We start from the raw sequence: 27,905 nt of genomic DNA, 5'->3' as shown, positions 1-27,905 counted from the left end.
ATAATTGTTAAAACTGTTTTTGTTAATATTTTTATTCAGTTTTTGTCAAAATTCCTAACAATATTGTTAAAACGATTGTTATTAAAATTTATAGTCTTTCAGCAAATTTATAAGAAGAAAATATGATTTTATTGCAAAATCGTTTACTTGAAGGTCATTGATTTTAAGACACACGAAGTCATCTTATCTGACTTTATAGAAAGAAATATAAAATCTCTCTTTTCAATTTTTTTTGCAAAAACAACAAACTAAAAAATACAGTGTGAAACACCTGATAAAATCATGGAAAAGTGCCATAGATATAGAATAGAAACTTAACTAAATAAATTGTTTTTATGTAATGCTGCGCACCTGTCCGTTAACTCAGATTTTATTAAAAAATTGCTCAAATTTTTTTTGAAAACTTTGCATACTTTTTCCAAACTAAAATTAAAAATACCTTTTTGAACATTATATAAAACTATAACAAAATTCTGTTTTTATAAACAATCAAAAAATTTTCTTTTTTTAAATTTTTTGTATAGTTTTATCTTCAACAAAAATTCGAAATAATTTTTGAAACATTACATAAAACCATGAAAAATTGCGAAATATATTAAAAAAATGAATTCCGATGCCAACCAGGTGTTCTAACTGCATTTCCCATAAATCAAGTAACCTATGCTGTCAAATTAAAATACAATTTGCATTCACGATACCAAGAATCGACTTTATATATTATCATTACAAATTTTGAACTTTTTGAATTTGGTTTTTGAAATGCTTTCGAAGTATTTGATAATCTGGATTATATTTTTGTCAGTATTTAATTAGTTTTAGAATCTGTTTTGAGTATACGAAAAAATAAATTGAAATTAAATTTGTAACGAGTTTCATTTTTAGAAATTTACACTTTTTTTACAATTAATAAGTGAAATTTTTGCTTTTTTTTTATGAGAATTCACTAAATCGAGGCTATTCTTGCTTACTCAGAAATAAAAGACTCCTTTCTTGACAAACTAATGGGTGATCAAAAACTATATGGAATTATTGGACACTAAGTGGACATACGGATCGTTTTGTTATATTATGTTGTTGTTATTATTCTTTTTCCTATTATCTTAAGAAAAAATTGCTTTACTCATTCATTAATGGACCAATTGCTTTGAAATATTCAGTGGTTAAAGGTTGTACTTTTCGCTAGAAAGCTGTATGAAAGGCGTACCATTTGTGCATACTTTGGACCTTTTAAACCTGTGTTTCATCCACATATTGTCAACGTGTTTTTTGCATTTAATATACTTTCGCTTTGCCATCTGTGGCTTATGGTTAGCAAGTTATCTTCGAGGTGGGGCACGAAACTTGACATAATCTAAAAATGTGTACCACTGCTCTAAACAAACACGGTAATGAATAATAAGAGGAATTCTGATAACAACTGGTATGACAATATCACATTTGGGCACAGGTGTTTAATAGAGACACAAATGCATTTGCTCATCACTCATTTCGAATTCTAAATCAGATATTCCGCATGATGTATTTGTGTATACAATACTAAGTGACAACCTCATTTGTCATGTCTATTAATATGCGCAGGTGTGCATTACATGTTCAATATTATATTTTGTAAAAATATTATGTTGTGTACGACTAAATAAAAATTATGTCAAATTTATCTAATTTTGAATGTTAACATCTTTGCGTCATAGCAGCAAATAATAACGTTTTTAAAAAACTGAAATTTTGAATTTTTCTAAAAGTTTTTTGTGGTGTCTTATGAAATTTGGGCAACCTTTAAATAAGTCTGAAAATAATCATATTACAAAATTATATTAATAAATTAATAAAAACTAATAAACTTCAAAAAATATCACACATTATATTAATAAATTATGATAAATTCATAAACTTCAAAAAATATCACACAATAAAAATTTTGAAAAAAATTAAATCTTCAGAAAAAAAAAGAAGAATAGGTCGATTTGCTTAATTGTGTATGTGATTTACGAGCATCATGGCATTTTATAAAGAAATATGTTATCTCTTGTTATCAGTGATATCATCCTATCAGTATCGCATATGATATATCACCATAATTGATTACAGGGCCCTCCAGAAGTGTAGGTACCAATATAGTGGTAACTAATTTTGTTTGCCTACTTTCACATCCAGTCGTGTAAAGGTACCGAAACCTATGGGCAGGGGGAATATTCACTTGGCTAACACAGACAGTCCTCGAACTCGTAATAGAACTAAAATAAGGAAAATTGGAATAAAATTATGGCCTAACTCTAAACTGCTACACATCTACGGGAGTACTTTAGATTTGATTGCAAATACCAAAATTTTTGGAATCTTGGACTTTTTTATTACCGTAGATAGAAAATGATAATTCCTCGATTGTATTAAATGTCTTTATTTATCTTCATTTGAACTGCCGTGAACTGATTCTTTTGACACTAAGAGTAATGGCTTTTGACCTCAAGATTTAAAAGTTTGATGCGGTTGATTTTATGAAGTATTATCACTTAGAAAGAAGATATCTGTTTAATCGTACGAGATATTATTGCATTGCCCTGGGCCCTGTCTTTTCCTACTAAGATGATTTATTACTTTCATGAGGAAACAATGGATTGACCTCACTGTGAGATTATGTAATGATTGTTAGGTTCTATTTTTATTTTGTCGTCAAGGGGGGGGGAGGGTTCCTGGACTATCTGTTTTTTTAACTATGTCATGGACGGCCCTGTCTTTTCGTACTAAGATGATTTATTACTTTTAAATGAAATCAATTATTTGACCTTCTTATGGAGTTATGTAATGACTTTTGTCTTTTTTTTAATAAAATTATTGATTTTTTTTTGTTTTTCTGAAAGTAATAAATCATCTTGGTAAAAAAAGACAAAAGCTAGATGAGGACCCCCCCCCCCTTATGTAATGGTTTTTAGGTTCTTTTTTGTCAGCAGGGTGGGGGGGGGCTTTCCCAAACTACCTTTATTTAAATTGATATCATGGATAGCTCTTGTCTTTTCTTACTAAGATGATTTATCACTCTAAGAAGAAATAATTATTTGCTCTTACTATGAGGTCATGTATTGTTTTTTAGTTTTGTTTGTCCTTGTCTTAGGTGGGAGGAGACTTGGCTTTTCTTGCCTATCTGTATTTTATATTTATATCATTCATATTTTAGAATGAATATTTCATGATTTTTGACATCTTTGAATATACTAAATTCTACACTCTCCTTCCTATTTTACATCCTAGTTGGCCCTTTGGAAGAGCCTTGTTCAGAGACAATTATGAATAGCAAGTTTCGTATTTCCCTGAAAATAAGACTTAGTCGATAGTGCGAAAGTTTTTTTGACATAGTCGATAGCAAGAAGTCTCTCCTACACGTTTTAGATGATCAATGTGAATACGTGAGAGAGGAAAATGTGTTATTTATAAGTAAATGAACATTGGTTTTATATTTTGTGTATTTGAAATTCTCGTAATTCTCTACTTTGTGATTTTGTTTTCGATAAATGATAAGACATCTCGCTAAAATAAGCCCTAGTGTTATTTTTCAAAAGAAAATTGAAATAAGACCGTGTCTTATTTTCAGGGAAACATGGTAACATGCATTCCAATCTAAATTAATATCTCTTTATTACAGGTCTCATAACTCAATATCAGAGCTTGATGGTTTGAAGAAATTTCCTGCTTTGACTGAATTGGATCTGAGTTTCAATAGGATAAAGCAAATTAAACCTGAAACATTTGCGCTGAATTCACAACTCACTCATTTGTAAGCAGGATAAGATTTTTGATTTAATCTTAGGAGAGAGGAAAGGCTATAAACAAAAGCCAAATAATAATAGTATCTTTACAGTCAAATAATTCAAACCAATTACGATCAATTTATTTCGAATTAATGCAGTCATTGTGAATGGTACAGATTGAAAGCATTTTATCACCTCCCCCAGTAAACCATTAAGTAGCCTTCTTCTGTGGCCTAGTGTCCAGTTTAAGGAACCTCACATTAGGCCTTTGCACGCACTTTTAACCCACATAAGGTCACTGGTTCCCACGCTAATAAACAATTTTCTAAGAAATGGCCTTTCATGGGACTGAGTACCCAGGCTAAGATACCCCTCACTATTGACCCCACTACTACCCCATTGTACCCACTTTTAACCCCCATAGAGCTCTGGTTCTCACTCTAATAAACAATTTTTCAGATACCTTCAAAAGAACAGAGTCACGTCTCTAGCATGGACTTCATTCGTTGGTTTGAGTTCAATAGAAGTCATTGATCTTTCACGAAATAAAATTCGAAATTTTGTGCGAACATCCAAACCAGAACCGGTCAACAAACAGGACAGATGTTTCGGGAATTTACAAACTTTAAAACACTTGTAAGTATATTGACGTGGCGTTTACTTTTTAACATTGAACATGCTCTACTTCAAAATTCATTTTAGGGCTCCTACTTTTGACATCTGATTAGAAAATATTTTGACTTTGACTTCTGATTCCAGCTCTGAATTGGGAGAATATTATATTTTGAATATGAAAACGTATGTACGAGGTAAGGCTAAAATGAAACAAGACTGACGTCACAGATTGCGCAACACAATTAACCATCGGTAATCAACACTTTTGCAGTGTGGCGTAATATTATTCTTTGTTTAACAGCTGTTTTGACACAATATCGCAATTATTTTTGCTTTTCAGGATCCATAAGTGAATGTGATAAATTTCTTTGCTCAGTCATCATTCTTCAATTGAACCGCCTATCGCCAAAAAACTCCATCAGACCTCGCACAGCATTTTTTTTCAAAAAGAAATTTATCACATTCACTTATGGATCCTGAAAAGCAAAAATAATTGCGATATTGTGTCAAAACAGCTGTTAAACAAGTTTATTACCGATGGTTAATCGTGTTGCGCAATCTGTGATGTCAGTCCCGTTTCTTTTTAGCCGCACCTCGTATACCTTCTTTAATAAACTCTTATATAAATGATTAGTAAACTTGATGTTGCCAAAAATACAGATGGACTATATTTGACATAACTAGAATCTTTCTGTTTTACAATGCTTACCCACCCACCTACCCATTTTTTATATTCTGGGGGGGGGGGGGGGCATCGGGGGTTGAAATCAACATTTTTGATCTGTGATGACAACATACTGGGCTAGAACTCTAACTTTTTGGAACTCAAACGGTGGAGCGTTGACCCTTTTTTTGAGAAGGTGTGAAGCTAATTAAAAATAAAAATATTTGTTAGATTTTAGATTTGATCCTGCCTGCCTTATTTTGGATATTTACATTTCTTCATTGTTTAGAAATTGTGATTTCATCCGCTTGTTTTCAACGTGTTTTTGGGATAAAACATACTTTCGCCTTACTATCTGTTATTTGTAGCTCATTGTTAGCTAGGTATTTTTGAGGTGGGGCACGAGAATTCTAAAAAGGGCCATGGCACAAAAAGAGTGGGAAGCACTGAATATAGAACATTACACTCACAGAAATCCTACATTGGATGCGTTGTATTTTTCTTCAATAAACATTTCGAAACATTTTATTTCAGAAATCTCAGCCAAAACCAACTGACTCACATTGGTGGTTTGACATTTTCTGGCATGTGTGCTCTGGAGACTCTTCAACTTGATAGAAATAAAATAAACAAACTAAACGATGGAGCTTTCTATGGCCCAATAGCTCTCAATTCACTGTAAGTTTTTTTGATGTTTTTGAACAATATTATTTCTTAATAGGAACATTGTAGACAGCTAGATTCTGAGAAAAATTTGATGGAGAATAATATCTAAGTTTAAAACTTGTAAAATGGCATTCGCTGGTACATTCACTAATCATGACCATGATTCTAAATATTTTTTGTAGCTTTTAGTATTTCAGAGGTCAACCAATGTCTAGAGATTGGTGTCCTTTATTCCTGAGTGATTGCATCAACACATTCCTGTATAGTTTCAGTAGTTTTTATGATTACTTATCGATTTTAATCGGTAAGTATGTTGATAGGTATTTGTCTGTCTGTCTGTGTGTATGTATGTCTGTTAGACGCGCGCGATATCTCACGAAAGCGAGATTGAATCTGCTCCAGATTTTGCATGTGCATTCATCATATCTCGGACCAAAAGCCTATTGATTTTGGGCGAATTATGTCGCATAATTATCGAGTTATTAATTAATTAGTGATGGGACACAAGGTGTCACTATGGAGTACGAGCGCTGTTTTGGGGATCCCCTAACTTTCGATCGATAAGTCTTCGGTCTCTGACCGATTTTCTCGTTTAGTCTTTATTAAGTTCATACCATTGTGTAGTTGAGAAATCCCGCATGTAAAAATATTCCGATGTCCGCCATCTTGGTTCGCATACTTCGGGAGCCCCCTCTTCTGGGTCTGCATAGAAGAATTACTTTCAATTTATGGTTTCGTTAACCTTCACTCCTTTTTTTGATTTTGAATTATTCTTATTCTTCAGAATCCTCGATTACAACTACATTGAAGCAGTATCAAGAGGATGGCTGTTCGAACTTCTGTCTTTGAGAGTTCTGTGAGTTGTATTTCTAACTATTCATATTCTTTGCTACCATAGCATGAGGTACCTTTGCAGGCAACAGTGTCGCATACTTTATGCGTGCCTTGTATTCTCTAAACCAGGGGTTCCCAAATCAGGGCTAGCGATCCCAAATTGGGTCGGAGTGATAAGTAAGTAGGGTCGCAAACAGGTCATGAGGTCGCTGAGGTATGGTAGAGGATGGATGTTCAAATCATCTAGGATTTGACAAACCATGTTAAATTTAGCGGTTTGTACCATGGCTTACTGTAAAACAGGCGCTCTATGCTTATGCTATAGAAAATGTAGGTGCTTATTGTGACATCACTGTTTGGTTTTAGCTTATTTTAGTTAATACCACTACATGACCAAACTCAAAAGTCCAGTGAAAGAAGCTCTTAAAGTTTCATGAAATATGTATATATTGACCTGGGGTTGCACTGGACACTTGAAAGTTGTCTTTGGGGTCGTCCTGAAAAAAGCTTGGGAACCCCTGCAAACAGTACTGCCATATCAAGTTTGAAAATATTTTTTTTAATTTTTTTTCAAAAAGTTTTACTTATATAACCTTATAGTTTCCTAGTTATAAGTGATTTGCTAGATTTTTTACTAAAATATATTAACAAGTTTTTTTAAATACTCTCTAAACATAGTTTAACAAATTGTCTTGCTTATATGAAATTTTGGGAATATTAAGTAAAAGAATGCATGGGATTGTCTAGATTTTTTGTTTGAAATGTTTAACAGGTAAAACTCCTAGTACAGTCCTCAAAACCTAACTTCCTAATTAGGAATGATATGCTTAATAGAGCTTTGCTAGGAGCATAGAAAGGCTTTTTCGTATATATGTTCCTGCTTGTCTAAAGCTTTGTTCATAGCAAATTTCCAACCCATTCAAAGAATATAATAGTCTGTTATACATTTTTCACAGAGTGTTCATAAAGTCTTAAAAAATTTTAAAATTGCAAAGGGAATTCATCGATACCATATATTGTTTTGGTCCTCAGAGATTAATTGGACTAAAATTACTTGAATAATCAATGATTAAAAAACAACAAACCTGGTTAAGATATATTGAGAACTGACTTCATAACAAAATTGGAATTATGGATACCCTGTATAACCAACCTCGCAAACCACTTAGGGACATCCTTACTCGTATTGTCCAACAAAAGGTTGGCTTATCCCTTAGGCTATTCATGGACTGCGCTCATCAAATTATGGTATTGTTTTTCATAACTGGAATTACTTTCAATCCATATTTAATAAAGTGTTTTCCCACTTTGGTAAATTTAGCTTTTTTGAAGTGTTATAATATCAAAACATAACTTTTTGATTATAAATTTTTTTCGTGTTAAAATTGAATTTATCAATAAACGATTGACACATTTTATTTTTGAGGCATTCCAGATTTTTTTATAAATGGTAACTCCCAAACTCTAGACGTGTCTCCCAAAACCCAAATTCTAGACGTGTCTCTCGAACTCGAGACAAGTCAATCTCGAGTCTTCCCAACTCGAGACGAGTTAATGACTCTTGTCCGCCTTATTTTGGAAATTTTCATTTTTTTATTCAAGATTTTTACGTTCAATCCATGTAATTTCAACATCTTTTTTTTTTTGAATAAAAACATACTTTCGTTTGACTATCTGTTATATGTAGCTTATTGTTAGCTAGTTATATTTGGGGCGCAAGATTTGACTAATTCTAAAATGGGGGGGGGGGGGCCCAAAAAGTTTAAAAACCACTGTTGGGGTTATACTTTGAGCAAATTTGTATATGAAAAGTCCGAAAATGCCTGAAAAAAAAAACTAAAATGGTGATATTATGCAAAGTTAGGTTCTGGTGTTATTTGAGAAGATTTAATCTTTGATAAAAAAGTCATTAAAGTTATTTCTCACTTCTTGCGGAAAATTTTGACACCTATCTTCTGCTCAAAGATTATTTTCATAAAGAAGATATGCGACTTAGGTAACCTCGATAATGTGTATTTGCGTTTGAAAACTCTTCCATCTATTTTATGAGATGTTTCATGTTCTGAGGGCAAAGTTGTTTTCAATTTTTTTTCACAGATGAGTATGTGTTAAGAGTTTTCGGGAGTGGGTCATTAACGACCTACTTAGATCTACTAAATTCAACATCTCCTAGTTGAGATGGCGTACATGAGGTTTGAATCCTAACCTGTGATTGCAAATTTTCCATCTTCAATGCTCTCTCCGTTCATGACAATTTTACTTTTTTGCTCAGAAAAAGGCTCAAAACAAGCTTTACTGATGTAGCAGGCTCATACCCTTGTTTTGATTGGGTCATCATGTAGGCCTATAAAAAAACACGCTCCAAAAGTATGTGTACCAATATGAAGGTAACTAATTTTGTTCGCCTACTTTATATCAAATTGTATAAAGGGACTGAAACCTATGGGCAGGGAATAAATTCACTTGGCTAACACAGACAGTCCCAAACTTGTAATAGAACTAAAATAGGTAAAATCGGAATAAAATTATGGTCTCACCCTAACCTGGTACACACACTACGGGAGTATCAATTAAACAGATTCTCATACATATGCCTGAGGGTCTGATCTGATATTAAATTTCATATTTTTTCACACATTATGAGACAGTTCTCACACCTTTTTTGTCAGAATATTTCTATCAAAAAAATCGGTGGTCCATAACTGTCAGCATGTCTTATTTATTACTTGTGATGGCTTTGTAACATTTGCCTGACTGATTAGGCCACAGGAAAGAAAAAAATTAAATTTAACAGTATGTAGCCTACATGGCCATGTTTTTTTTTATATCAAATTAGATTTATTGTATGCCACAAATTGGACATATCGTATCGTTTTGGTAAACTCTTGTTATTGTTGAAAATAAAATCTCATTTCTTCGTAACTAATGGGCCAACAGTTTCCGAATATCCAGTCACCAAGGAGTCACCATTACTATTACTTATGTATTTTTCAAATTTTTTTTGTATAAGAACCTATATTTCACCAAAAAAGTTTTAGCTGAGGGGAACACTATCATGCCTTACAGCAGTGGTTGGCAAACTGTGGGTGCGTCCCAATACTGGGCGACCGAGCATTTCCTAGTGGGTCTCCAATAAATTCCAATTATGGGCAGTGATACACAAAAAAGTTCTATAAATCCAACATTACATATCAATGGCCTAACCCTAATCTGGTACACACACTACGGGAGTACCAAGTTTTGAGCTGCCGGCCCAGTAACCAATCTGTTACCTGTGACTGGCCCCTCAAAAAAGTAATTGCCCGCTCCCCCAGGAGTACCTAAATATCTGCTTATTCAGAGCCTTGTACAGGGTTAAGTCATCTCACACTCCATATGAATTGTCTTTTGTTCCACCAATCTTAATTTTAGACGTGATTATCTTTGACACCATCTCGTTTTAACGTCTGAAAAACGTTTCGTGCAGACAAAGTTAGATCTTATCAGGTGTGAAATGGCTATTGACAGAACAGAAATAACATAATTGTCGCAATCAGCATTCTTGCGGGAGCTTATGACGTGGTACTTTTTTAATATTAAGCTTAGTATGGGATTACTTTTTTATATAATTTGTTTTTATCAACAAGATGTATTTCTACTTCCACTTTTGAACTCTGAGCTTAAATATTATTGCTGGGTTATTCCAAGTAGTTCCATGGTCTTGCTGCACACTAACATAAATATATGTCTCTATTGTTTATTGTTTCATTGGTACTCCCGTAGTATGCGTGCCAGGTTAGGGTTAGGACATAATTTTATTCTGATTTTCCTTATTTTAGTTCTATTACGAGTTCGGGGAAGTAAATATGTGAACAGCATTAGTTACCTCCATATTGGTCAGACTGGACTTTATTAGACAAATTTTATGCCATACAGATTCACAAGTGCAAAAACCTTATAATAAGTAATAAGTATGACTATGAGCAGTAAGTCTCGCACAAAATTGATAGCATGTTCTTGAGTTAGCGGGTAAAAATAGCACATCTTTCTGAATTTAAATGTCAAATTGAAAACTAAATTAAATTTTATTGAAGATTTTTTTTATGCTGTTTATATTTACCAACTGAATTTCAAGAATGCTCATAGAAAGACCATGAGTGGCCAAAACGAGAGCTGTATACGGGTTTATATTCCTAAAGCAATTTCAAACATAAAATAATGAGTCTTTAGCTCTCACACCTTCCATTTTTGTGGACTTTCTCCAAGATTTAAACCAGCTATGGAGATTGGTATCGCATCTCCATTCTTATTTCCGAACCTATTTTGTATTTTAAAACCATTCTACCCAGGAGGCCATTTGGAATGATTATTAGTTATTAGTTGGAATGATTTATTATCCAATCCTTATTCCTAACATGCTGTCTGTATGGCAGTCTAATGGCATATGCTGTCTGTATGGCAGTCTAGAGGAAGCCATTTAAATGGTAATTTGGACAACATATTCATCTATATTCCTAACTAGAATAGGATGGGTAGGATTTACATATTTATCCCAGGGGAGAGGAAAGCTGTTTATACAGCTTAATCATCATAAACCACAGCTCTCATCCTGTTACCAGTCCATGTCGAGAACAGAATTAGTTGGCCAGATATTTGTTTTCAGATGGATGGACTGTACGCAAGTGTAATTGTCAAATCTCATGGTAAATGTAATTGACATTTGGCAAAAGCCACATACAAAAGCGAAATAGAAAGTGAATAAGGAGAAAGGGCTAGCTCAGTACATAGACCCAGTGATGGAATTCAAATATTTTTTTCATCCGGTCACAAAAGTCATATTTTTCAGCCAGTTCTGTTACAAACAGAACATTGACAGTAACCAGTAATGCTAACCGGTTCGGTGATCTCATAAAATTCTGTGAGACGGTTCTATAAAACCGGTGCGAACCGGCTGAATCCCACCACTGCATAGACCCCAGTATCTCCTAAATATAATTAGTTCAAGGTTTTCTCGTGAATGGCACCCACGCTCCCACAATAAGGCACCAAACACCCTGAAGGCATTAAAGCTTATAATCCAGACGTTAGAAAATTGATTCGGCTTTTAGTCCTCAAACCACATGTGATGGACAAATTGTAATAATATCGTAAAACCGCATCTGGTTACGGCTGCAATAATAACAATTTTATATCAGTTATGCAATTTTATTTTCGGCTACACTAGCTACTTATCTATCTTTTATACCAGTGGCTCTCAAACGATTGGGGCTTGCCCAACAAGGGGGCATTGACAATTTTTTGAGGGGACGTGAAAGCCATTTACGAATAAAAATATTTTTAGATTTGATTTTACCCGGCTTATTTTGGATATTTACATTTCAAAACTTTTCATTATTTCATTCCTTACGTTCCATCCACGTATTTTCAACATGTTTTTTGAATAAAACATATTTTCGCCTTATTATATCTATGGATCGTTTTGTTGTTATGTTGCAGTTTTTCTTCATTTTGTTGTTTTTCTTTTTCTTCTCTTTGTTGGGAAAACTCACTTTTCTATTCAACTACTGGACTAAAAACTTCCATTTATTTAGGATTGTTGTTATCGCTAGAAGGCCATCACTTATATTTATTTTAACTTTTCTATTAATCCTGTGAGATCTGATATCCCATTTTGATTGAGAAACTCGTGGTACGCAAAGGTTGAAGGGTATTTGATACCAGCAACGCACAGTAGGAACTGTGACGTTAACTAGTTATCCCAGTGGCGGGGCACTTGACAAATTCTAATAAGAAGACACAGCTTAAAAGGTTTTAGAACCACTCTTACCTTTGCACAAGTGGAAGTATATACATATAATGCAAGGGTGCTGTAGCAAGTATAAAGATAACTATTCTGAGTTATGCAACACATTTGCTACTTTTCCTTTATTTATGTCTTTGTGCTTGTGGATGTGTATACTTCAAAGGATGCTTTTTAGGATTCGGTCGTGGTTCCCATACCGCGGCCAGCGAGCCTATTAGGGCCTGTGTAACGATTTAATATGGCATGACGAACTATGCGAAATAGTTTAACACGATGTTTTTACCTTCTTGCATTCTAGATACCGCCAATTATCGTTTTAGCATGTGTATATTCGCAACAATTCAATTATATCTTAATTATCTCAACTGGTATCGGCTCCTTGCAGGTGCTCCCCTCTTATTGCCCGCGAATATCCTTTCGCTCTGGTCAGTCGACTTTGGGGATCCGCTGCTATAGTGACCCCTTACATACCAATGTCCACATCTGCTTCAGCAGAGCCTTGTTCTGAGCAATAGGCACATGAATATAAAAAATATTGCAAAACGATATACCAGGACTATTCACTTGACATTCAAAAAACAGTATGATCGCCATTATTACCACAAATGCCAAAACAATTACGTTAAGTATGATACTTGAATTACATCTTGTTGATGTCCAAGTATTTTTAATAATAAAATAGAAATAATCCCTCAATTATTTGCGCTTAAATTGCCCAAGAATTAAGGTATCGGTTTACCACATATTAATATTTAATGTTCTGCTATATTATACTTGAACCTGCGATAATGTAACTTCGTGCATGAATGAATGCAGGGCTTGAAATTAACCTTGTAATAATGTAACTTTATACCATCGGCTCTCAAACAGTGGCCATGGCCTACTGCTGGGCCACAAAAACATTCTCTGATGGGCCAAAAATCTATTAATCTTGATAAATTAGTTAAATTTGATTGTATTAGAAATAAATGATAATGCTGTTTTTTCTACCTAATGGTAATTTTCATTTTACTTATTAAAGTGGAAGTGCAATCTTTGAGAAAATAATTATTTGTTTTTCTTGTAGTTTTTTTTACCTTGTGTATGAAAGTTAACGGGCCTTAATTAAGAGTTTTGCCGTTGCAATTCTTGGTCAAATAGAAAACGAATCATTTTTGTTTTAAAGAAATTTGCTCACAATTCACTTGAAAATAAGGATCTTGTAGCGAAGTTACAGACGACCACTAGGTCACTTTTATGAATTCAAAATTGTTATTTTGTTTCTCTGGGAATAAACTGAATCATCCATCCACAATGAGACATTAATAATAGGACAGCATGTGTTCAACTCATTATTCTGTCATAAACAGTATTATTTGATGATAATGAGCAACTACACAGCGGGTGTGCTTGATGATTTCATTGATTGATTCGAATGAAATGATGACATCATAATGGAACCCATTATTATGATAATTTTAACCTTCATGAGCTCACAGTAGGAAAGGAACCATTATGAAGACATATTTTGTTTATAAAGACCACCCGTTCTGTGTGTTGGTACAAATGTGAAATCTAGGAATAATGGGAAATTTCAAATTGGTTTGAGTGAAGCTTCACGATATTTATAAAATCTATTTGAGGTCACTGCTCTGTGTATTACAATCTCCCTTCTTATTGAATATTTGTATATGACTAAAAGTATTGGATATTTATGATGTCTTGAATTTTTTTTAAATTGCAAAGGGAATTTATTGATACCATGTATTAAATGAAGTAAAAATGCTTAACAATTACTGATTAAAAACAACGAACCTGGTTATGATATATTGAGGTTGACTTCATAACAAAATTGAAATTGTAAAGGGACTTTATAGACACCCTGTATATTTTGACTGCATGATAAGTATAACAGATGATAAAATAATTGATAAAAATAGACAAATAAAACTGATTACAGAATCAGTAGAGCAATAAAACATCTTTTTATATAATTTCATTTGTTTTGTTGTTCTTCGTTATTGCATAAAATTTGACTTAACTTGCAACGATAAAAATAACAAGAGAGCTATGCTCAAATATATGGACACCCAGTGGCAATAATTTTGATGACGTCATAGCGAAAAAAAAAGTAATAGCCTTCTGGAGAAAAATTTTATCTTTAACCACTGAAATTATCAAAGCAATTGGTCCAGTATTCGAAGAGAAAAGCGATTTTTTAAAAATGGAGACGGAGACAAATGACAAAAACAACAAAATTTTGAAACGATCGTTATGGCCACTAAACGTGTCCAATAAGAATAATGGGCTAACAACTCATTCTAGGCATGATTTATAACAAAACCACCATATAGAGTGAGTGCCATGTTTTCATAATAAACCAACACATAGTCCCATCTACAAAAGTGATATGGTTAAGCCGATGTGCTTCCAATTTGCTGTGCCCTAATTTTATTCCGATTTTCCTTATGGTTTCTGGTTGAACTGAGAATATTTAAGTTATATTATGTGTTGGGAACTGTCTGTGTTAGCCAATCGAATATCATTTCTCTGTCCGTAGTAATCAGTCCCTTTGCACAACTGGATGTAAAGTAGGCGAACAAAATTAGTTACCTCCATATCGGTACATAAACTGCTGGAGCGCCGATATTTTGCAATATTACATCCAACACGCTGTAAAGTAGGCAAACAAAATTACCGTAGTTACCTTTATATTGATACATAAACTTCTGGAGCGCCCTATATTTCGCAATATTACGTCTAACACGTTTTTCATATTAAACCCACACATAGCAAGTCATTATCACATAGAGATGAGAATCATCATTCTGTAACCTGTAATTTCAAGTTTTTTCCCACACCCTCTGTTTGATATCCATGACCTTAAGACATTATCAATGGTGTAATATTTTCAACCAGATGTAAAAATGTTTTATTCATATATATTACCATGTATGGTCCAATGATAGTCTATACTACTGAAGTCCGGCCCATGCTTGCAAAAAGGATCAATGCTGTATTTGTTAATATTGTGAAAATTAATGCTCTATACCCACATGTTCAATAAAGTGTATGAATAATCGTCTTAAATTAGCAGATAGTCATATTTTAAAATTGGTATATTAATGTCTAATGTGAGAGTATTCTTAATAGTTAATATTTTGAAAATTAGTGCCTTGTACCGGTGTATACTTTAGAAGATTTGAATAAGCGTCTTAAATTATCTGCTTGTCATATGTTATTATGTTACAACATATGTTATCTATATTTATGTGTTTCACTCATATACCGCCACAGTAAATCCAAATTAGCCTACATTTTAGCATCACATTTTGAGAAAGTCAAAAATTTCAGCCAAACTTGAAAATGTACATGGGACACTATCTGAAATCAAAACTAAAACAGGTACAACTTTGAAGCAAAAGGTTGTTCATAATAACAGGAGGTCAAAAAAGTGCTTTCCCCCCGATTGGGAATCGCTGCTGTGACGGCAGACCAAAGGTTTAATGACAAAGTCCAGAAATATTTTGTGTGTAATACCCTTGCAAGATTCGATCGAATCTGCGAACCCAGTCATGTTAATCAGCAATACGCTCTCTCGAGAGTAATTATAGTTCGCCAAGCGCCGACAAAATATAAAAAAATGTTATCAATACTATCAAGAAAAAAAATAATCATGTTTTTTTTTTATATTCAGATCTGCTTCTCATAACAACATGTCAAGAATAGATCGAGACGGCTGGGATTTCTGCAAAGAATTAAGTCATCTGTAAGTTTTGTTTGTGACTGAAATAGAATAGAAGTGTTGTTGTTTTGGGAATGTAACGAGCGTAACTCAACGTATCAAAAAAAAAAACGTGTTACCCCACAGATTAATGAACTAAGATGTTGGAGGTGCAACTATAGTTCGCCAGCATATGTCACCTTTCAAGGTGCAGCCTTAGGTCTACTGCAGGACATAAACCTGTAACGAGAATATCGGTCGGAGACCGAAGACTTATCGATCGAAAGTTAGGGGATCCCCCAAAACAGCACTCTTACTCCATAGTGATTAGTGACACCTTGTGTCCCATCACTAATTAATTAATAACTCGCTAATTATACGACATAATTCATCCAAAATCAATAGGCTTCTGGTCCGACATATGAATGAATGCACATGCAAAATCTGGAGCAGATTTAATCTCGCTTTCGTGAGATATCGCGTGCATCTAACAGACAAACAGACAAGTACCCATCAACATACTTACCGATTAAAATCGATAAGTAATAAACAGCTGAAATATATGTTCAAAAATAAGTGACTTGGTAGACCTACAGCAATAGCTCGAAGTATGAGATCTCACGCTATGCTATGGTATACCTCGTTCTATAGATGCACCAATGTTGGTATTTGATGAATACCATGAATTGCAAACATGAATGAATTACAAAAATCTGTAAGAAAATTTTTTTATTATTATTTTTTTTTAACTCTGGTCCCCTGTTGACTGTGGTCACCATAACATACTGTGAGGTCTCTACCTCCTGCTGATGGGAATACGAATGAGCCATCTGTTACTGAATTAATAATGATGTTTTTGCTGATGTTTTTGTTTTGCTTTGAGTCTGATTTCTCTAGGAATTCAATAGAATGCAAATATGGGTACAATAGAAATAATTTAACATTAGGCTCGATAATGAAACGTTTTTCTATTTGATTGTTAACTTGTGTATTCATATTGACGTTGAGGCAAAAATTTCTTTTCTTTTTGATTACTAGACTCGCGGCTCCAAACTTTTCGTTTAAGCGGCACCAAATTATCGGCAATTGGTGTCTGCCTCTATTTATTGATTCATGTACACAGCATTTAAAATAAAAATCAATAAAACATTTATAATATGTAAAATATTCAATCATATATTAGTTATATTTAACACAATTCTGTTAAATTTTGGGACGCACTCAGTAAACCGCTGGCGCACCATTTGAAAAACGCTGTAAATAGCAGTGCAGGATTTTTTATTTTAAATTTTTACTTTTAATTTACAGGGACCTAAGTTACAATCGTCTTCATTTGCTCGAATCTCACGGCTTCTCCCTTCTCGGCAAACTTCAGACCTTGAAGATCAGTAATAACATGATCACAGTACTTGAGGACTTTGCTTTTAATGGATTGGGGCAGTTGACATCTCTGTAAGTATTCTTCAGCCAAATAGAGAATTCTTTAGACTCTGTAGCTGACATCGACTAACTACCACGGACCAAATACGGCCCATTGAGTACATCCAAACTTTTGTTTTCCACTTTTGCTTTTGTAACACTGTAAATATTGTTCATAAAATGCAACTTTTTACGTCACACTTTCATAGCCCGCCAGTCTTGGTGAGCAAAATTTTTGGCCTCTTGTTCAAAAACATTTCCCACGCCTGCAGTATGGGGTGTCCATGAAGTCTTGAATTTTTTTTGAAAAAGGCAAAGGGAATATATTGTTTTGGTCCTCACAGATGTATTGAATGAAGTAAAAATACTTGAACAATTACTGTTTAAAAAACAACAAACTTGGTTAAGATATATTGAGAACTGACTTCATAACGAAATTGAAATTGTAAAGGGACTTCATGGACACCCTGTAATAAAATTGCAAATTTCGCGATCATTTATGCCCCATTTTTCAATTTTAGTAATTTCTGAATGCGAATGCCCTTTCAACAATTTCTTCCACACTTGAGTGAATATTATCGGACCATCTGTCAGCAGCCGTTAGGTTTCAAAAATAAAAGGCAGAAGAAATATATAATAATACATTCTAAATAGGCTTTGGGGGTTGTTTATCCTCAATTCGGTGCTATTGATTTCCTTTATTATACTTCGTGATACAGCCCTTCAATTAAATTTTATTCTATTGTTATGTCATGAATAGAAAACACAATTACAGGTGGATCCTATTGATACATCACAGGTGCGATATTAAGACTCATTGTGTCATAACAATGGATTGTCAAATATATTATTATGACCTCACAGTCAATGTAAATAAACATGCTGGAATGATATTTAGAAAACGCTGGAAACCTTTTGTGCAGTTTGTGAAGTTTATTGAACAAATTTAGTCGGAGAATTTATAAAAACACTCCGGGTCACGCTCAGTGGACGCAGACAAAATGCTTTTATCAACACTTTGATTTACTTTGCAATATTTGCCGCATCAAACATAGAAAGGAAATGAATTGCAGACTGTCTGGTTATTGTGCATGAAAAAACTTCTTGGAAAAAAGTTTTATTTTTAACATTTTCCCATTTTTACTCCAAAATTAAAGAAAAAGCATAAAAATCCAAACTTTATTCAAAGTGTTCTGGAGAATTAAACTGCAGTCAATTTACCCCATGTTAATGGGGTCATAATGAATGACATCAGATTAGAGACCTCTGCTTGTGAATCTCCAGGGAAACACTCTGTGGCCCCTTTGAACAGGGGGCCTGATAATTTGTGTGTCATACATAACAACTTTGCGGTGCTTAAAACACTTTTAGACTCCTAATAAAACTCTTTGAAATCCACGTTTTTAGATCTTGGCCCCTCATTTATAAATTTCTCCCTACCTTAGCGGGCCGAGGGACCAGACTAAAAAAAAAAGGCTTAAACCAGTATGCTTACATTAATATCATAAATTGAATTTTTTTTCCAGGGATCTTTCATACAATGAAATATCGAGCAGCATTGAAGACATCAACGGTGCATTTCTTGGTCTCGATTCATTGGATACATTGTAAGTTACTAATATATTTATTTATTTATTCTGAGGAAGATTGATCAGACAACTTTATTCAGACTGTATCAGTTTTGTGAAATGATTTCATGTTACTAGGAAAATTCCTCTCGAGGATGGTTTTACATGAGAAATATTTTACTTTGCGCAGCACAACAATACTGTTTATTTATTTCTTTTACAAGCTTTTTTTACTTTTCAAAAAGGAGGCAACCTAACGTAAGTGTTTTGCCGATTTCTGTAACATTTCATTTTATATTGTTTTTCATCACATAGGTCTCTACGTCACAATCGTATTCGAACTTTGTCATCATCAGCTTTAGAAGGATTAGAAAATGTGGCAACGTTAGATTTGTGTGAGAACGAAGTCACGTCTATACAGAATAAAACTTTCAAAAATATGAAGAATTTGGGAACACTGAGTATTGTCAGGTAAGGGATATTTTATTTCTTTCGTGTGGGAAAAATTAATATTCAATTTGGTGATTTTTTTTCTAAATACAATTCTAATATTCATTCTGTTTTACTGAACATATTTTGGCGCTCCAGAAGTGTGTGTACCAATATTGAGGTAACTAATATTGTTTGCCTATTTTACATCAAGTTGTGTAAAGGGACTGGAACCTATAGGCAGGGGTATATTTACTTGGCTAACACAGACAGTATCCGAACTCATAATAGAACTAAATAGGGAAAATTGGAATAAATTATGGGCTAACCCTAACCTGGTACACACACTACGGGAATACCCATATTTCTACCCATGTGAACGTATTGGAAAACTTCTGACAGAAATTCGTAAAACTTCTGCATGCTACGGGTGGAGAAGGACTAAAACCTACACTATTTTGTGGAGAGAGATTATGTTATTCTGAGTTCAGATTCTAAAATTATATTGTAAAAAATATTCAAGATAGAAAATTATTTATTTTTGATCATCCCTGGTTAGGTATATCTTGTTTTGTCTGAAAAAGTTAGACAATGAGTTACGAAAGACCACAAACATACTCAGAAAGAGATTACGTTATTTCTGTTTATCTTTATAATACTATCTCATGCAATTATCCTTGTGGCAACTGACAGGTACGAATCCGGAGTAGAAAGTAGACTAGGATAAGGGAGGTAAAAAAAAATTGCAATTTAGTACACAATGCCTCAATACCCACTGTGTTACCTGTTGAACCTGACCAATTTTGAATATCTGCGGTGTTCCCTATTAAAAAAAATGTTCTATAATATATTCATAATGAAAAAGAATTCAATTTTGGTTAATGTCGGGTTTTATGTCTTTTCTCATTTCATGTGTTTTCACCCAAAATTAAAAGAATTCCATTTTGTTTGTTTAATCTACGCTTCCGTGGGCGTGAAATGGTGATCGTGAGTTCGGTTGGATGGGCGTTGACATATAACCAGTGCTGAAAAAACAAGTTAATTTTTCATTATCATCCAAGCATGGTATATGGATATATCTACTCTGAGTAGTGTAGCTTACACACGGGCCATGCTTGTTCCTAGTATGGTAATTTTGCTTTTTGGCATTGGTTTCCGGGGGCAAATTGTCCTTTTGGAAAATATCTCTTTGAAAATTTATTTTGGGAATGAAAATGACAGAAAATGTCAAATTTCAGAAATGGGGGATTCGACTTTTTAAAAATTTCGAAATAAAGTTTTTAAATCAAATTAGTTTGCTCATGGTGAGATCTCAAACCCTCAACAAATGTGGAAATAGTACTGATTGAAGAAAGATTGTTCTAATATATAACAAGAGCTATCAAAAAGTTGGTGCAACAGAAATCTTAGTAGATAGCGGTTTCATTCAATATCTCACTTTCCTTAGATATCAGTTACTGCTTATACAGTGTCTTGTTTAGTGTGAACGGCATATATAATAAATCTCACATTAAAAAATGCATTATCCATTGTTTCCCCCTATGTCCAGCATTATATATTTTACTGACAACCTGATTTCACAGGGCCCTTTTATTAAAGTAAACGGCGGGAATAAACAGCGTATAAAATTTATAGAAGTCCTCCAAATCTGCCAACTCGGTATATTTCACTTGACAAATTGCTGTTTTTATTTCCCCACCTGTGTGCCAGTCACGCACATTTGTTTTCATCACATAAAAACGACAATAACTATTTTGTTAAGTCCCGAATATGGTATGTAGATGAATCGAGGATAAATCACACAATTTTCATCGGCCCTTGCTTGAACTTGATTAAATTTAGGAAATTTTCATAAATTGTTGTAGGTTTTGTGTTTATTATTTTTGCGACGAAGGTTTCGTATATGTCGGATTTTTATTTGTTGATTATGAAAGACACTGCCAATGTTCTCTGTTGATGTTTTGCTCTTGTTTTCATAATAATTCGCTACCGTCACGAGATGTCAAAGATCAAATCTCGCTGATATTTGCATGTTCTCAGCAAGTTTTTTTTTCACTTTTTATACATTACTCATTCACAGTTTTCAAACATCCACTAATATCTAACAATACATAAAGATTTGATTTTGGAAATATTTCCGAAAACCCGAAACTTTCCAGTCTAAAATGGCCTACGACATTGCTACCTTATTCGTTACACTCTCGGCAAGTTAGAGGGCATGAGATTTGAATCTTCAATTTCAACATAATTAACCTTGTCGGTTTAACCTCTAACTAAGCTCTCACAAATGGTTAGAATGAACATATAATTTGGGATCCATGGCAGGTTATATTTTTTTATGGGTACTTCCGTAGTGTGGTTAGGTTAATTTATCCCGATTTTCCTTATTTTAGTTCTATTACGAGTTCCGGGACTGTCTGTGTTAGCCAAGTGAATATACCCCCTGCCCATAGGTTTCAGTCCCTTTACACAACTTGATGTAAAGTAGGCGAACAAATTAGTTACCTCCATATTGGTACACATACTTCTGGAGCGTCAAAATATGTGTTCCTCCTATGTGTTTTTGGACAATCATCGACACTGACAAGTACAACACTGAACTAGGCTATCAGGCCATCTTTCCAGTTCAAAATGACCTACGGCATTGCTACCTTATTTGTTACACTCTGGGTAAATTAGAGGGCACGGGATATGTACCAGTGATCTTAATCTGTAATATCAACATAATTAACTTTATCGGTTTAATTACCATCTTGAAATAGTTAGAGTGAACATATGGACTGAGGTCCATGACAAGTTATATTTCTTAATGTGCTTTTGTACAGTCAGCGATGCCAAAGTAATTGAATCGAACACTCTATTAGGCCAGTGTTTCTTAACCAATAGTTCGCAGCTCAAAACTGGGTCGCCCTAAAAATTTCTTGGGTCTCTTGCTTTTTTCAATAGAAAACTGAAAGTTTCTGATTTTGTTTTATTGATTGTTTATTTTATATTTGGTTTTGAAGTGTTGCTCGATAGTAATTTTGAATGCATGGCGAGTATCAATGCTTAAACACTTGGCATCACTTGCTTCAGGCGGCGATTTTCAAAACTTGCTAATGGCAAACACGCGCAGTTTCCCACTTTAAAATAGTTTCTGTGGAAATAAATCTTATATAAAGTTGATTGTTTTATATTATTCGTTTGATTTTTGTCATAAGAATACTGCACGGTTAGTATTTGAGCTCACCCCTGGGTTGCAAGATTCTACAAAATCTGTTTGTTTGAAAATTTGGGTCGCTTGAAAAAAGGTTGCAACGCACCATACTTAGGCTCGAAAATATTCTTAAATTTTTATGTATGTTGTGAATTTCATTGCAAAATACAGAAACACTCATTCTAACTTGCTAACTGTTGGTAAATCAGTCCCTAAACTTTATATGGCAATAAAATTTGATATTTGAATTCAGTTTTTTATGATTGCAATACAAACTATTTTATCTGTGCAACGCCCTTGTTTGCTACTATAAACTATAAAATGGATGCCATATTCATTGCTTTCAGCAAATTTCAGATAGTTTTTATTAGTGACTAACCTAGCTATATTGGCATTACTGGTTTTCTCTTGGGGGGGGGGGGGACCCTACTCACAACAAGCATACATTTTTGATTTTCTGTGCTCACCTCTTCACCCATGACAGCAGTGGCCAACACGTCGATCGCGATTGATGTCCACTGCCTTGAACCAGTTTTCATACAGCGCCTGTTGTGTGTTTTAAAACAGGAAGAATACAGTACTGTACATGCGCAAAATACAATATACACATGCAGTAATTGGGTATGGACAAGTGGTGGAATTTTGTATGCGTATTTGCAGTTATCTACGTATGCATTCATTCTTGTTTATGACCTTATTACCGATCTATCAATTGATCGCGAGCTATTTTGAAAAATTTAGTCGATCGCGGTCGAAAGCAGGTTGGTCACCTATGGCATGGGTTTGTGTAGATCAGGGACGCGCAACAGTCGGCCTGTGGGCCACAAGCCAGTCTGCCAAGCCATTTAGTGTAGCTTAAACAGAGTCTCGTATCACTGCTGTATCAGGCTCAATATACCATGAGAATTATGTCTTTCTCCTATTGTTTTGTAACAATTTTAAAAAATTCATCTTTGCTCAGAAAAATGTCTCTTTGAGGCAGACGAAATCTCGTTTCATCAATTTTTGACATTTTTCACAAAATTTCATTTCAAAAACTCTAGACTTAGTAAATATAAAACATTGTTTCATACAAAACACGTTATTTGAATAATCTCCAAACTGGCTACTAATCCCTATTTGATTTTACCGAAAAATAAACTTTTAATCCCTTTGATGACCGATAACAAAAGTAGATGGATCAAATAATCATTGTAATATTTTTGTAGGAATTTATATAATTTCCATATTTTTCCTGTGGGATGGGAACTAGTAAGACGACTTATTCTTGCGTAATTTTTATAAGCTTTTATTAATATGTATACCGGTAATTTTCATATTTTTTCCCCAGAAAAAGGTAAGGTAATAAGACGGCTTAGGCTCATCTAATTTTCGTAAAATTTGGAATTTGTATAATTTTAATATTTTTCTTGGTAGAAAAAAGCTGATAAGACAACTTAGGCTTGTCTGAAGTCAGGAATTCAGAAAACCTAGATATTTATAGCAATGACTGCTCATTCAGGTCCCTTATTTGGCGGCAAAATTCTGAAAAGTCATGACACAAAATAATATAATTTTTAGTACGGTATATACTATTTTCCTAATTTTAATTCTTTCTCTTTGTAGTCGGTAATTGTCTGCTTAATGTGTGCTCACAGTAAATATTGAATATTTCAAAATTTTGCTGTCGTGAACAAAATTATTTCAAAGTTTTACCGACATCAAACACAATTGAAATGATTCGTTTGATGTATTGTCTGATAATAAAGACATTTAATTTCACTTTGTGACATAATAAAAAGAATTTTATATTGAGAGACTGCAGCTGCCTCCAGTAAACATAGGTTTTTTATGATTCAAATTTTTTCTCCTAGATTAAAGTCAAATATGACACCACTCCATTTGGAATGAATTACATTCTATATTATAAATTCTTATCATTACTTTTCCTCACCCGAAAAAATATGGAATTCATCATCTAACTAAGGGGTGTGCAACATGCGGCCACAACCCGCCTTGCCAACCCATTTTGTGTGGGCGTTGGGGCCCTTGTCAACACTCAGATATTTCCCCATCAAATTTAAAATCAGAATCCAACAGTTTATGTTGAAATAGTCACTCATGCGTATAAAAAACATAATGTTTTTGCTCTTATTGCCGCTTTTAATTGTTCGCCGCTTGTCCTATGCGCGGTGACACATTACATTTGTATATGGAGCCACAGACTGAATATTCTAGGGCTTCAGAGCCCTTGTGATTTTAAATCAGCTCCCCAGCCCTTGCAGTACTATAGTTTCTTGTAATGGATAGATAATTCGTCACATAACAATTTTTTTAATATTATTTCAGTTCATCATTTCTCTGTGATTGCCAACTAGCCTGGTTTCCTACTTGGCTGAACGCCATGAATAATACAAGGCAAGGCTTCATGTATACAGTTGAAGGAACATGCTTCCACCCACCTGATCTGAAAGGAAGAGATATTTTGACAATTGAGGAATCAGAATTCGTGTGTGGTGAGTATTCGGTTGTATTAAAACCTAATTTTTGGGCTGTTTTGTGAAAGCAGTTATTATAGGAAATGAATTGGGCTGGAGCAGGGTTTCCCAAACTTGGGTCGGCGACGACAACAAAGGGGTTTCGCAACGATATGGAAAGAGTCTAAAAACAAAAATTTTAACATATATCCACTGGATATCGGTGACCAAATAGATCATAATCTTATTAAATTGCTGTTAGTCTACCAGTATTCACAGTTAGTATGTATGGTTTCAGAATGTTTTATTTCCTCAAAGGAAACATTCTTCCTCGTTGATTAGGCACAGAAATTGACACGACATAAGATGGGGGGCCGTCAATAATAAGATTTACAAACAAAGGTGCACGACCCAAAAAGTTTGGGAAACATTGCTCTAGAATAAAACACTTTGCTAAATATAATTGATTATTTAGTCCCAGACTTATAACATTTGACGCAAATGTGAATTTCTATCCCTGGCCCTGTTTTTCTCACACTGTCATGATAGAAATATAGGAAATGAATTAAAACCTAGTTTTTGAGCTGTTTTCTTAAAGTGGTTATTAGAGGAAATGAGTAGGGCTAGAATAGAAGACTTTGCTAAATATGATTGATTATTTAATTCCAAATTTATGAAATTGAACACAAATCTGAATTACAATGTCACACAACCATTACCTGAAAATTGGTGGAAACCACCCTTAACAAAAATATGACCCCATTTCTTACAAAACAAACTCTTTTTAACACCCTTGTATATTAACCACAAAAATGTTGATCGGCTTTTTGCTATAAATTTAGGTCAATTTGTAACAAAGTGTTAGTTTTTCTTTATAATTAAATCAACAAAAGGAGGCACAAATTACCCAAAACAACAGCTGTGTTTAAAAGTATTTTTATTTGTCAGACAATTTTCAATTTTGGTCAGAAAACTCCACGAAAAATAAATACCCTTATATTATTATGCAAGTTTCCTCGAAGTGAGGTTCCAAGCCTTTGGCTATGAGTGCAAAAATACTGATAATAGTTTCAACTTTGTTCATTGTAAGGCCCCACGCCCTCAACCAAAAGTAGAAAAAGTACTGATAGAAGAGTTGCAAGTTTGCTTAGAGCAAGCTCCTGAGTTCTCAATTAAAAGTGAAAAGAGTACTGAAGAGTTGCAAGTTGCCAAAGCAAGGTTCTGAGCCCTTAAATTAAAGCGGAAAGAGTTGCATGTTTGCTCAATGCAAGGGTCTGAGCCCTCAAATTAAAGCGGAACGTGTACTTATAAAAGAGTTGCAAGTTTGCTCAAAGCAAGGTCTTAATCACTCAACTAAAAGCGGAAAAAAGTACTGATAGAAGAGTTGCAAGTCTGCTCAAAGCAATATTCTGAGCTTTTGGAAAATTATGGAAAAACTGCCAATAAAAGGTTGAAAGTAACTGATATCCCATTTAGAGTTTTCCTTGACTGTATTCTTCAACATAGCTAAGTAAAAATTTGTGGGCAACTCATAAAGAGCAACAGGAAATTGAAAATGTCAAAAATGGCATATTTTTATCACAAATCTTTCCCAGAAATGCAGAATAATGTTACCATAGTTAATAATCCATGACAAATATTTTAGGAATTCAATTATGGGGAAAAGTTTTATATATAGCATGATTTTGACAGCCCATCATTGAGAGAAGTATAGATATTATTTAATCCATTATACAAATATATAATATTTGTGGTTTGCTCTTTGATCGTAATAAAATGAGGCATGTAGTTCATGGCCACACACAGAGTGGATTAAGGTGAGCAATGATAGTTCTGTGGTAGAAAATTTGCCAGTCATTAGAGATACCATACTAGTGTTTTAGTTATTCAAAGAATTATCAAATTATCAATATTTTGCCTATTTTTATGAGACATTTTTATACCTTCAATATGGAAATAGCTTAGCACTTGCAGCCACTGATACATAAAGGGTTACTATTTTTGGGAAAATTGCGTCTACTGAGTTTATTATCTTAGAGCTTTTGAGTAGTGAGCATATGAGTCCAAGATACTGTGGTGCCAAGTGCCAACCTAGTCTAACAATCCAATAACTAGGCTATCATTTCCCAGCGTTTCTAACATTGTTAGGTAAACGTCTTCCCTCTTTTGAAATGTGAAAAAAAAAACATTTTCTGTATCATACATAACAATTTATGTAACTTGAAACGCTTTTTGGACCCTCAAGACTTTTTAAAAACCACGTATTCCAGCCTCCAACCGGATCCGCTAGAACAGTGCTACTCAACTGGCGGACCGCGGTCCCAAATCGGACCTTTCGAGTATTTGATTCGGACCGCACCTAATTCTTTAGTTTGGATCATTAGCCTCACTTTTAAAGTTCCCTTTTATAAATGACTTTTATAGTTTTGAATATATATGTAAATAAATATAACACCATAATAAACAATCTTGATTAGCTGATAATTATTAGCCGGTCGAGGAAGTGTGCGAATAGGAATATGATTTCTGGAGACCCAAATAATTTTGAAGTTTTGTATGCGGATCTTCGATGAAAATAGTTGAGTAGCCCTGTGCTAGACGTTATGGTCTAACTTTGCAATTATAAATTTCAGACGGCCAAAATTACCCAAAACAACACCTGTGTTCAAAATTATTTTAATTTGTCAGACAATATTTAATCTTGGTTAGAAAATTCGGAGCTTCAGAAGTATGTGCACCAAGATGGCGCATATCCTGAACATAGTATGTGTACCAGGTTAGGGTTCAGGTTGTGCGCCATCTTGATGCACATACTTCTTGAGCGCCAGAA

The 27,905-nt window shown here is 34.0% G+C and overlaps 1 protein-coding gene across 1 annotated transcript in view; it reads left to right on the top strand.

Annotated features, from left to right (window-relative positions):
* The window catches only part of LOC120327766 (leucine-rich repeats and immunoglobulin-like domains protein 3), a 71,222-nt gene that overhangs the window by 32,924 nt on the left and 10,393 nt on the right, over window positions 1-27,905 (top strand). Inside the window, exons 5-13 of the mRNA XM_039394124.2 lie at window positions 3,638-3,769; window positions 4,203-4,379; window positions 5,557-5,700; window positions 6,473-6,544; window positions 15,981-16,052; window positions 17,316-17,459; window positions 18,953-19,033; window positions 19,310-19,465; window positions 24,948-25,114. Of these exons, the coding sequence (XP_039250058.2) occupies window positions 3,638-3,769; window positions 4,203-4,379; window positions 5,557-5,700; window positions 6,473-6,544; window positions 15,981-16,052; window positions 17,316-17,459; window positions 18,953-19,033; window positions 19,310-19,465; window positions 24,948-25,114 (1,145 nt within the window). The remainder of the gene's footprint in view (window positions 1-3,637; window positions 3,770-4,202; window positions 4,380-5,556; window positions 5,701-6,472; window positions 6,545-15,980; window positions 16,053-17,315; window positions 17,460-18,952; window positions 19,034-19,309; window positions 19,466-24,947; window positions 25,115-27,905) is intronic.

This window comes from Styela clava, chromosome 7 (assembly GCF_964204865.1).
Source record: "Styela clava chromosome 7, kaStyClav1.hap1.2, whole genome shotgun sequence".
Lineage (NCBI taxonomy): Eukaryota > Metazoa > Chordata > Ascidiacea > Stolidobranchia > Styelidae > Styela > Styela clava.
Note: the sequence above shows the minus strand (reverse complement) of the source record. Positions and strands in the feature narration are given on the sequence as shown.